General features: G+C 41.5%; 1 protein-coding gene across 1 annotated transcript in view; it reads right to left on the reverse strand.

The window, feature by feature from the left end:
- LOC129327368 (collagen alpha-1(XXIII) chain-like) overlaps nt 1-12,700 on the reverse strand; it is a 507,186-nt gene that overhangs the window by 42,817 nt on the left and 451,669 nt on the right. Inside the window, exons 15-22 of the mRNA XM_054975948.1 lie at nt 12,512-12,574; nt 12,354-12,416; nt 6,066-6,110; nt 5,467-5,544; nt 4,662-4,685; nt 2,527-2,580; nt 1,326-1,370; nt 362-451 (exon numbers count right to left, since the gene is read on the reverse strand). Of these exons, the coding sequence (XP_054831923.1) occupies nt 362-451; nt 1,326-1,370; nt 2,527-2,580; nt 4,662-4,685; nt 5,467-5,544; nt 6,066-6,110; nt 12,354-12,416; nt 12,512-12,574 (462 nt within the window). The remainder of the gene's footprint in view (nt 1-361; nt 452-1,325; nt 1,371-2,526; nt 2,581-4,661; nt 4,686-5,466; nt 5,545-6,065; nt 6,111-12,353; nt 12,417-12,511; nt 12,575-12,700) is intronic.

Consider the following 12,700-nt stretch of genomic DNA (forward strand, 5'->3'; position numbering starts at 1 on the left):
TTTAAAAACAACTACAAGTGTTTCTAAAATGGTGTCAGCAGCCACAGGATGTACCCATGGTCACTACTACTTGTAGTTTTGCTCTTAGAAAGTTTCCTTAGGAATCCAGGAAGCTTTCTAGCTGGAAGTTTGTGAGGCAGCTTTATTGAGTCTGATAAGAATCCCACACTCTCAGGCTATCAGAAGGCATTGAGCTAGCTCCAGAAATTTTGATAGGGACTGCAGCTGTTGGGGCCAACCTCCCTGTACCTGCTCCTCCCCGTCAAGCATTTTCCACATTCTTTGGTGGAAATAAGCTTGTATATAACATGTATTGGCAGAAATCAGGATATATTTAAAGATATAAAAAAATGAGACATACTGGTAAACCAGTCATGCCAACTTCTCCTATCTCTCCTTTCTGTCCTATTGGCCCAGGGCTTCCTTGGTCTCCTTTCAATCCTTTAGGACCCTGAAATTTAAGCAAAAGAGCTTCATAGGATGATACATTTTTAATTAACAGTTCCAGAGTATATTAAAGTTTGCTGATATAATAAACAGGCGTAGTTGAGAATTAGAGGCTGATTATAACTATGTAAGAATAGGCGTTAACCATGCACTTTTCAATCTCATGTATGAATATATGAAGAATTGTTGCTCATATAATATTCTGACTGTATATTTGATATGTAAACACTTATTTGATATGTAAATAATATATATTTGATATGTAAACACTCCCTACTGTGGAGTACGTTGTACAAAGCAACAAACTCCACAGTAGGGATTGTCACAAATCCTCTTCTATATAATCTTTCAAAAAAACCCACACCCCATAAGTCATGCAAGGATTTTTTGAGAATATTTTAAGACTCTTCCCTTTGATAATGGTACAAAGGATGAAGAGTGGGACACCCAGAGTTTGCCACTGTTCTTGATGTAGTAGTGGTGATAATTTCTGGTGATCATTCAATGTGGTGGCCATACTTCTACATTTTGTGACCAGTTTCCTCTTGAGCAGCTCTTATGCCAACCCTTAAACATCTGAAAAAGTGTTTTGCAGGTTTGGCAAGGTGACTTGTTCATACAAAACTGGCCAAAAACTTTGGCATCTATGTATATTTGAACTATGAAAAATATTTGGCATTTGTGAATATTGTGCTGTAATTGCAGATTTCTAATGGGCAACGCAATCCTGAGGTCTCTCAGGCCACTGGCACCTGAGTGCCATTTTAACTGTGGTGCTGCTAGTCCGCTCCCTAAGGACAGTGGCAGAGCTGTGCCAGTGGCAAATCTTTTCTGTTACAAAACTTCAGCCGCATAATTTAATATCAAAATAAATATACCTTCTCACCATCAACCCCAGGTGGACCAGGCAACCCAAGTTCCCCCTAAAGGAAAATATAAATAATTATATAAGTAAACCCAAAACAGCCCAACAAAATCACAATCCACAAAAGAACTGTCCATTCTTTCTGGGTTAAATATGTCTGTCAACAGTTTAAAGTGCATAAACAGACTCATGTATTTTTAAAAAAGGCAGATTGCCAGTACAATCCTAAACAGATTTACACCCTTCTAAGTTCATTGAAGTTAATGGGCTTGGAAGGGTATAACTCTGCTTGGAATCGCCTATACTGTACAAATTTGTACAATATTTATTCTTAATAGAAAATAATTGTATCTAAATGACATGAAGTTCTATACCCTTGGGTGTGCCAGAAACTAATAAACAGATTCTATACACGAAAAGATAAAATCTGCTAGACTTGAATACTCATGCTTCTTCAGAATCATACATGGCATCTTCATAACAGCCAGTAAGGGCTTCTAGAGTTATGATTAGAGATGGGCACGAACCAAAATACGAACCAAAATTAAGCACAAACCAGGCCGGTTCGTGGTTCATGAACCATGGTTCGTCAGATCCCATTTCTGATGAACCACCATGAACTTTTAGGCTGGTTCATTTGGTTCGTTTTTGGTTCGTCACTACAGACAGCCTGGTGCCAATCAATCAGTTTCCTAGGCAACAGGGGATGGACTTCCTGCAGACCTTCTGCTGACCTGGAAGTGACCTTCTGCTGACCCGGAAGTGACAATTTTCTGACCTGGATGTGACGTTTTCATGAACCAAACGAACCGGTTCGTGAACCAGGGGCAGGTTTGTGAAAGTTTGTGGTTCATGAAATTTGACGAACTATGAATCACATGGTTCAGTTTTTTCCTGGTTCGTGCCCATCTCTAGTTATGATGACTACTGGTAAACTAAAAGCACTCAATTAAAGAAAAATCTCAGTTAATACCACTGCAGAATTCACAATGAGAAAAAAAGATATATAAATTATCACAATATTTTAGAATCTTTAATTTGCTTCTTGTTGCTCTTTGAAAATTTATATTCATCACCCACAACTCTGATCACCGCTGTTCTTCAAGAACAAATACTATTAACAAAAACTTTGCATCTTGCTAATGGCAACGCCTCTATATGTAGTACACAGTACAGACCAAAATATATTTTGTGTAAAGAGAATTAAATCCAACCTTTGGTCCTGGGGAACCTTGAGGGCCCGGTGGCCCTTGAGGACCTGGTGGCCCCTAGAACAAACAAAAATAAGTTGTCTTGAGTATTACTGTTCAAAGTCTAGATAAATCAAGACAGAATCTGCAGGGCCTGGCAGCAGAGCATTTCTCTCTCTCTCTCTCTCTCTCTCACACACACAAACACACACACACTCACTCCTCTTTCCCTTCCGTGAAAGCCCCCACTCCCTTTTCTCTCTCTTCTCTCCTCCCCCTACCAGCCAACCTACCTTTACCTCCCCTCCCCTCTTCAGTTTTACCTCCTTCCCTCTGCAGAAAAACTATGGCCCAATTGCATGGTACCAGTTACCAGGCCAAGCCCAGTTGCACAGTGCAGAACCTTGTGAGAGGTACTTCATTTTCCCAAATCACCTTCCCAACCTATTTTCTCTTTCCCCTCATCCTGGCAACCTTCATACCCTCACACTTTTCTGCTTCATTCTTACCTTCTCACCTACTAATTAACTTACCTTGTATATGCCCCTCATCTCCAGCTATAGCTATTTATTTCATTTATATCCCATCTTTCTCTATGATGGGGATTCCAAGCAGCTTATGTCATTCACCACTCCTACATTTTATTACCAGAACAATCCTATGAGAAGGGTGAACTGAGACAAAAAAAAACTGGAAAAGCCCCCCCCCCACTCAAGGAGGGATGGAGAGAGGAAGAGGCATAGTGTCTAACCAATTGGTGAAGCACTACTCACACCTTCAGCAGGTTGGGCAACACCTCCCTAGTTTTGTGTGGGATTAGGCAGGTCAGTAGCCACCTCTGTCACCTCACTCCAGGCCTGGGCAGGCTGAGCCAAGTGGTACCACCTGCCTTAGTCTCAACTGAGCAGAGCTGAGAGCTGGCACCTCCACATATGCTGGACAATGCCTCCCTTGCCTCATCTCAGGCAGACTGGGAGCCACCTCCCCCACCTTACACCGGGCTTGTACTGGCTTTAAACAATACTAGCCAAAACCAGAACCAGCACCTTGTACTTGCCCAGACCAAGGCTAGTTGCTTAGCAATGGCCCCAGAGGGCATTTGTTTCTTAAAGCTACAGTTCTAAAGCTAAAAAAATACACTGGGTGGGATGAAAACCTTCAAAATAACAGAGAAGCAATTATTTTGAAGGTTTTCATCCCACCCAGTGTATTTTTTTCTCTTTTTTTAGATTTCAGATTTTTCTGGAAATTTGCAATGTTTTTCCTGTTTGTAGAAAGCTCTGTTTTGTCCATTCATTGTTTCAACCTCCAGATTTAAGTGTCCCCAGATTTGGCCAGGCTGAGAATAAGATTTTGGAAATAATAAAATATCTTCTTTTCTTATAAATATCTTATATCCAAAGACAATGCCTCTTGGAGAACTGAGAGGTGGAGGAGCAGGGACAATTAAGTTCTAAGAAAATAATCCTAGCTGCATAATGGAGAGAAATGGCAAAGATCTCTACAGTCTTCTCCAGTTTTCTTCATCTCTCTTTGGGGGAATTGACAGAACTTGCACCAATCAGAGCCTGGCTTACACAGGGCTACTTTTCACATGATGAATGTAGAGTTTAGCCAGGATCCAACTGTAGAAAAACCTTCATGATTTGCAAACCAAGGATATGGCAAGTGCCAATATCAGATTTGAGACCCAAGCCTCAAGCTGAAAGCCTATGGCTTGTCTCCCCATAGCAGAAACTCAGGCACTGAACTGAGCAAGTACCTCTTGGTAGCTCCATTATCCCAAAAATCAGCAATGGGAATAATCTAGCTCTCACTGATTTCAACAGAAGATTTAAGTATGTGTTTGAATCATACCCAAAGAGTTTTCAAAGCAAACAAATGATTGCAGCATCAATTTTGAGACTTAATAAGCCAGAGAACTGTATACTAAAGCAAGTCACACATTCATAGTTTTCACCAGCAGCAGGCTTGACATACATCAATCATGTTGCAAAGGATACAGGCTGAGGGATTATCAGTCATTATTTCATTAATAGAAACCAAATGTTTGGCAAAACTTTTTAAAGATTTCAGATCCAGAAATTCAAAGCTCCAAACCACATGCTAGGCCATTCCGACAAACCAATGCAAGCAGGCATCTGGCATACAGCAATTACCGTCAATTTGGGTTTCCCTGCAGCCTGTTATAAAACAATTAGGGTGGTTTTCAAATGCATCTGGAACTGAATATTTATGCCGCTCAACCGTTTTGACATTAGCTAAAATGGCAGGATTAAAACATAATCTTTAAATAGAAAAAGAATACCATTTAGAGGGGGGGGGGTTTTGCTGCGAATGCGGTTGAATGTCTCCTCACCCACATTATAATCAGTTTCTTGATTGTTTTCATTCATAGACAGAAGTTATAAATTGTTAGATAACAACTACCTGATAATGTCATCTGTGAGTCACTTGGAGGAGCTGTTTGTCCACATAATACATACACAACAACAGAATTTGTCAGCAGCTGTACTAGCAGCTTTTGCTTGATAGTTTGGTAGTCACTACAGCAAACAGTGAAGGGTTTTTTTTTGTTCACCAGTTTCCTCTCATACAGTATCAACACAGGGATCAAGATATGGAAATATAGTACCAGAAGAACAACTGAGTTAATCTGATACAGACAGTACAGAAGACACCATATTTGAACCTGATTTCCTTACAGAACCACAAGACATCTTTTCTCGCTGTTTGTGTCCATCTTTCTTATTTCAAGGTCCTTTGCCAATGACAGCCCTCCACTGCTGACAATAGCAGCCTTCCTCACTGGCTGTAGGACTGTCACAAAAAGGTCAGTGTGAAAGTGCAGCTTCCTTTCATACATGCAAATGAATTCTTTGGACCATGAACGAACTTCCTGATCCTGGTTGATCAACCTGCTCCATCAGAAGTGGCACTATCACATTATAGCACAAAAGTTACCTTGAGAGCTTCCAATATTCTGCCATCATAGTCAATTACTACAGTATCACCCTGTTCTCCCTTCAGGCCTGGAGGTCCCTGCAAAAAGGAAAAGGAAAACAACAACAAAAGTAATCATGAATACCAAAGTGTTTCCCACACACTTACAGGAAGCCAAAGTGATTCTAATGCAGCCAGTCTTGATAATTGTTATTCATTGGAGGAAGAACCATGTAACACCTACATTGCTACAGTCTGGTCACTGGAACTATACCCAACAAGTGATTTGAGACCTGCTTCTTTTGTAGGAGAGGATTCTTTGTGTTCAAACGTTTGAAAGCACCTCAGTATTAAAGGTAAAGACTGGTCACACAAACTGCCACTGAAGATTTTTTTACAGCCTATAAAATAGCCATTTCTATTATCTATCCCCAACTATACATCCACAAATAAGTAAAAAAGACAGACTCCAATGAAATAATTTTCTATTGAATATATGACTGTCAGCAGAGCTTCTGACAGCAAATGTTCAAAGGTTTATATAATGCAGTCTACCACTCTCTCCCTATGTAACATAGCATAACACCATCCTAATTACATAAAAATGATAAAATCCATACCCTTGGCCCAATGTGTCCATCAGCTCCCCTTTCACCAGGTTCACCCTAAAAACAAACAATGTTTATTCAAATATTCTACGACAATAATATCAATATGCAATGTATTGAGGAATGCAACACAGCAGCTTTTAAAGCAGCAGCAGCTTTTAAAAACTTAAAAATAATTTAGCTACAAAATAAATCAGCCAAATCAGATACAAGGCATTAAAACCTCCTGCAGACAGTTGGAACCCTTCTAATATTACTAACATCACATTTCTAAAAAGCCAAGCCACTTTTAAACAACCAGGAAATTAACACGGCACATAGTAAAAAACAAAAACACCCCAAAGCCAACAACCCAACAACAGTTTGGCACATCAGCATTACAAATCAAGATTATCATCACATTTTGAAAGGAGAGCACTTGAGGACATTCTCATGCACTAAAAAAACCATGATCTATGAAAGTGTAATGTATGTTCAGATATAAATTCTATGAAACACCAACTAGTAGAAAAAGGATAGCAAATTGGTTAAATTGGCTTCGCATAAACAAAGCTGTTTCCTCCCTTTTCGCTATAATTCTCTTATTTCTACACTAAGGCTCATGAACAATCATGGAATGTATTCTAAAATGTTGCATCTTTGCATGAAGACAGATGTAAAATTGAATGAGCATTCACAGCTGAATCTTCCTATCTTTGTAGGTGAAGTTACTAACAAGCATGGCAGTGACCTGAATGCTGGTTCAAGGTTTGTGTGCTGATATTGGACTGTGAGATGTGAACCATTTTTATGTTACTTATCCTTGTGCTGATGCTCTTGATTTCATGATGCTTTATGATTCATGGTTTAATTATTTTTAATGTGATCTGTACAGAGGTTATCAGGTCTTATAACATAATACAGATGAACATATAAAACATTTATATACCACTGTTCTGTGCATTCAAAGCAGTCAAACAAAAAATTCGATAAATAAAATTGATAAATGCATAAAACATCAGCAAAATCCAAAAACAAATGCAAGATACAACGAAGAATAATATCCTCTAAAAAAGTGAATTTTTCATCCTTTCCAGAAATTATCCCCCTTCCAAACAAAAAAACTCAGTATTTTCAAACAGGGCTGTATCTAGGGTTGCTGGCACCCGGTGCAATCCTTGTCCAGCCCTCCCCACGCGTGCAGCATGTGCGCTTCCAGCGCTGTGTAATGACATCACTTCCGTGACATCATCAAGCAGGGCGCCTCAGCAGTTGGCGCGCCACGGAGCTGGCAGCAGCAGCGGTGCGAGTGTGCGCTGAGGTGGCTGGCTTGCCATGCAGGCCGCTGAGCACAGGGCTAGGAGGCCCTCTGCCCCAGTGCACGGTGTGCCGTGGAACTGGTGGCGGCAGCATGGGCGTCCGCTGGAGCGGCCAGCTTGCCTCGTGGGTGGCTGAGTGCAGGGCTAGGAGGTCCTGCATGTGCGGCAAGCCAGCCGCCACATCGGCGGGGCAGGTGAAGGCCTCCCAACCCTGCGCTCAGCCTCCTGCGCAGCAAGCCACCAGCTCTAGCATGCTCCCGGCAGCCGTGCCCAGCACCCCCTCTTTGGTAGCGCTGGGGGCAGGCTACCCCCCCTGCCCCCCTCAATCTGGCCCTGTTTTCAAAACAGTTTCAAGAAAAAGATTCTACAGTTTGAGTACCAGTAAATGGCATGGCGTTGGCTGATGCTGTCTTTACCAGGCATGCAGCACTGCATGCAAGGCCTACTGCCCTGGTATTAAGTGATACGATCTTTCCTTGGGAATGTTACCTCATATTTTGGTACTGAATTCTTAATTTAGTATTATGCTAGAGTGCATTACTATGAGACCACAAAGATTAAACTCTTAAAACATGCCTAAAATATGTTTTGGGGGTTTGTGACAGGTGGTATACAGGGAAGGATTCCAAACTGCTGTTACTGAACTATGATTCCTAAGAAATTAGAGTTACTAAACTGAATCTAATAATTGTTGCAAGATTAATTTTTTCCAGTGTGTTTGAAGCCAGTCCTACAATCCAGCTATGGTTTTTTGAAAATCAAGGATCTGTACTCTGATTAAACTTACTGCTTATTGGCATAACAAAGACTTTGTGAAACTAGATTTGCAGTGGTACCCTTACATATATTGGTTATTTATTTTTATTTATTCACATTATTTATAGTCCACCTTTCTCGCTGAGACTGAAGGCAGATTACACATTCTAAGTTAATGTGATCAACAGCTGGGGCATCCAAGAATCAGTGCACTAGAGGATGAAAGGGCAAGTTTGCAGAAACTGGAAACAAGCAGAAATCCCACACAGAACTGAAAACAATGCTGGAAGGGCATTCTACGCATTCGTGGATATATTTTCTCTCTCTCTTTGCAGTCCGGTCTTATCCCTGGCTCAAATTTATTTAGAATCCCCACAAAAACCTACTTTTTCCTGTTGTGAAGATGGTTATATTTTTACATTGCCTGGATATTAGACCTTGTCATTCTTTTGGCCTTCTGCAGTGTTCTTGTAATGAAAATATTTAATCTTAATGCTGGATGTTGCAGAAGGTGAGGACAAGGGTTTTGCAATAGAATCATAGAATCATAGGGTTAGAAGGGACCTCCAGGGTCATCTAGTCCAACCCCCTGCACAGTGCAGAAATTTACAACTATCTCACCCCCACACACTCAGTGACCCCTGCTCCATGCCAAGAAGATGGAAAAACACCATCAGGATCCCTAGCCAAATTGGCCTGGGGAAAATTGCTTCCTGATCCCAGAGTGGTGATCAGCTTTACCCTGGGCATGTAAGAAGGGGCCATGAGAACTAAGGACTAATGTAACCCTTCCTACCCACCCCTCATAATCTGCCTAGGTTCACAGAATCAGCATTGCTGTCATATGGTCATCTAGCATCTCCTTAAAAACCTCCAAAGAAGGCGAGCCCACCACCTCCCGAGAATGCCTGTTCCACTGAGGGACCACTCTGTCAGGAAGTTCTTCCTAATGTTTAGCTGAAAACTCTTTTGATTTAATTTCAACCCGTTGGTTCTGGTACAACCTTCAGGGCAATGGAAAACAACTCTGTGCCATCCTCTATATGAAGATAGTTATCATATCACCTCTCAGTCATCTCCTCTCCAGGCTAAGCATACCGATCTCCTTCAACCTTTCCTCATAGGACTTGGTCTGTAGACCCCCCACCATCTTCGTTGCCCTCCTCTGGATACGTTCCAGCTTGTCTATATCCTTCTTAATTGTGGTACCCAAAACTGAACACAATACTCTAGGTGAGGTCTTTCCAGAGTAGAGTAGAGTGATACCATCACTTCACATGATCTGGACACTATACTTCTGTTGATACAGCCCAAAATTGCATTTGCCTTTTTAGGTACCACATCACACTATTGATTCATGTTCAGTGTATGGTCTACTAAAACCCCATGATCCTTTTCGCACATACTACTAGTATGAGTAAAATCATTCTGCACGTGCTCAGAGGCGCGTTTTCCTTTCCAACAAGCTGGATTGCAAAGAATTATTAACAGCAAATACCAGAATGAATAAGATTGGACACTGATTTTTCTCCCCTCAGCTCCATGGCTTATTGTAATTAAGGGGTAAATTGCAAGTGCATATAGGAGGAACAACCTAAAAAGTCATATATATTTCATTCAGATTCTCTGTCCAGTGCACTGACATCCACACTGACATTAAGTGGAAGATGAGGCAGACAAGAAAGAAAAGAGTCAAGAGAAAGGTAGTTGGGGAACAGAACAAAGGCAGAAGAGGAGCTCAGTAAATAAGGGTTCACTGACTTATGGCTGGGGCATTCTTGTGGCTTTCCTCTCCCCTCACATCCCTCATGAGGAAATTAAGTGAATTAAGCTGCCTAAACATCTTCCCACATATGTTTTATAAAAGGGCTAGAAACCTAGGGTTTTTCTAAAATGAAAGCTGGCATTCAAAGACTGGGTTAGGTGTAATAATTAAAAATATATTCTCTTTTCTCTTTTCAGGTTTATTCTGTGCTTGGTTAGTTGTTCTGTAGTTTAGGACAGTGGTTCCCAACTTTTTGGGTATGGTGACCCACAAGTTCAAATGTATTTGTATGATCTAGGGCTGGCTCAAGAGACTGAGAAATAGCTGGGTGGGGCACTCAGTTGAGGAAGATGGTTGATATTGGCAAAGAAGTGGGTGGCAAGTGGTTCAGTGCAATACATCTCCCATAGCAGGTAGGGGCAGTGAGGCACTGTAGGGAGCTGGGCAAGAGGTTGGGATGCTCAAGGAGCTGCACCAAGACAGAGCCTACACTCACACCTGTTTCCTCCTCCTCCTCACTTTTCCATGCATTAAACAGCATCCACCTACTCTCCAGCCTTCCCCCTTGCTTCTTCCAACTACTATTGTAAAGTTACTAGTTGCTAGACAGCTTCCCCCTCCCCCTCAGTATTGTCTGAAAGGGGGAGGCGAGAATAGGAGAAGCTGGCAAGGAAGAAGAGGAAAGAAAGGAAAAGATGTAAAGGGCAGGAGCTGCCATTAGGGATGGCTGGCCTGTAACCCACTTTCTGAGGCTTTGCTGCCAACTTTAGGGTCCCGAACAACAAGTTGAGAAACACCGTGGCGGCCATTTGAGGAGCAGGAAGGGCCATAGGAGCCAGCTCCCTGCTTCCCCACCACTCAGCTGGCCACTGCAGCAGCAGAGGAGGTGGCATGGGCCCCGCAGGAGCTGGCTCTGTGCTTCCCCACCGCTTTTGAAAAATTTGAAAAAAAAAAAGAAAAAAGCTAAAGAAGACACGTTATTTTGAGTCTTTAAAGACTTTTCCTGCTGCATTGCCGTCACACCCTCAGGTCCTCTTGCAGAGGACTCTTGTTTCTATGTATTATGAATAAGATTGCTGAAAAATGTTGAAAAATGATATGATATGTAATATGATGTAATTATGTATTATTGTTAAAATCACTTGAAAAGATTTATAAACTGTTGCACTATAGTATTGTAGAATTTTCCTTCCCGATGGTCTTTTGACCACCTTTATTTAGTGACCAAATCTTTATGGAGCATACCGAAGCGAGCTAAATACCAGAATCCTGAAGCAGTAATTCTGTATTTTTTTCCTGCTTCGGGTAAACTCAAAGCAGGAAACCCGAATTTTTTGGCAGTGCACACCCCTAATGACATCCTTATATGTATGAGTATGTTTGTTCAATAATTTTTACATAAGAGGAAGGTACTTATATGTGAAACCAGGCTGGCATTGTTTTAACTACACAGTTTTATTGGTTGGAATTTTATTAAATGTTTTTGTGCATAGGTGGAGGACAAAGCATTCAAAGATGCTCTTTAAAAGTTCTGCAATGGCAAATTCCTGTAGTCACTAAAAATGGGAAAACTGGATGTGCAGCACTACAAGCAAGAGCAGAGGAAGCCCTGCTCAGAGATCAACAGCCAAGAATAATTACTAGCAGCCACCTGCCAATTCCAGCCAGAGCTCACAGCACCACAATATTTCTGGGCAAAACTCTTGAGTGCATCCAGCTCTGAAAGCCATGCCAGCTGCTCTGCACTTTGGCACTTGCAGCATACGAGCAAAGAGTTAAGCTGTCCTGCTAATTCAATAGGAAGCCACAATTACAAGTGAACTTGGGTGTAACCCTAACCCATCTAGCATGCAAAGACCCTTTCCCCTTTAGACATTACATGCATGGTAAGGGCAAACATGAATCCAAAATCCCACAGAGAGAATATAGCCTGGGAGAAGAAGCTGCAGCAGAAAAATGGCACATGATGGGAATGGGTTATGCATTCCCTCTCCCTCTATACTTCTCCATTCCAAACTCCATCTGCCAGAACAGATTCTCTTTAACAGAAATCAGACAGATATTAGGCAGGGTTTTTACTAGTTGTAGTCTGGAATACAAAGACATGCACTTTTGTAGGAGTACAGGCTTTTCAGCTAACTACAGAAAAGTTTGTTCTATAGGATGGAGGACTCTTCAGAGTTGCAATTTATTAGGTTAAAATGCCTGACCTAAGAAGGCAAAATGGTCAGTTTCTCCATGCATGTACAGACACACTTTGCATGTAGATATAGGTCTCTCTGTGTAACAACTGTAGTATTCTTTTGCAAGAATCCCTTACCTGTGGCCCTGGAAGCCCATCTATGCCTCTCTCCCCCTTTAGACCAGTACTTCCTTGTTCTCCCTGCAGCCATTGGAAGATGTTTAATGAAAAAAGTTCAAGAGAAGTTCCTAAGCAGGGATTTGACTATTCTTAGTATCAGCAGCAAATAAGATACCTACTTGTGGCCCTGGAAGCCCATCTAGGCCTTTCTCCCCCTTTGGCCCAATACCTCCTTGTTCTCCCTATAGTAGTTAAAAGAAGTTTAATGAAAAAAGTTCAAGGGAACTTTCTAAGAAGGGATTTTACTACTGTTAGTACTGGTGGCTATGATACCTACCCGTGGTCCTGGAAGCCCATCTATGCCTCTCTCCCCCTTTGGGCCAATACTTCCTTGTTTTCCCTGTAGTGAAAGAAGTTTAATGAAAGAAGTTCAAGGAAAGTGCCTAAGCAAGGATTTTACTACTATTACACCACAATTGTAAGAAGAGTTACTCCAGCCTAAGCCCAATGAAATTAATGGGCTTAG

Source organism: Eublepharis macularius, chromosome 4 (genome assembly GCF_028583425.1).
Source record: "Eublepharis macularius isolate TG4126 chromosome 4, MPM_Emac_v1.0, whole genome shotgun sequence".
Classification (NCBI taxonomy): Eukaryota; Metazoa; Chordata; class Lepidosauria; order Squamata; family Eublepharidae; genus Eublepharis; species Eublepharis macularius.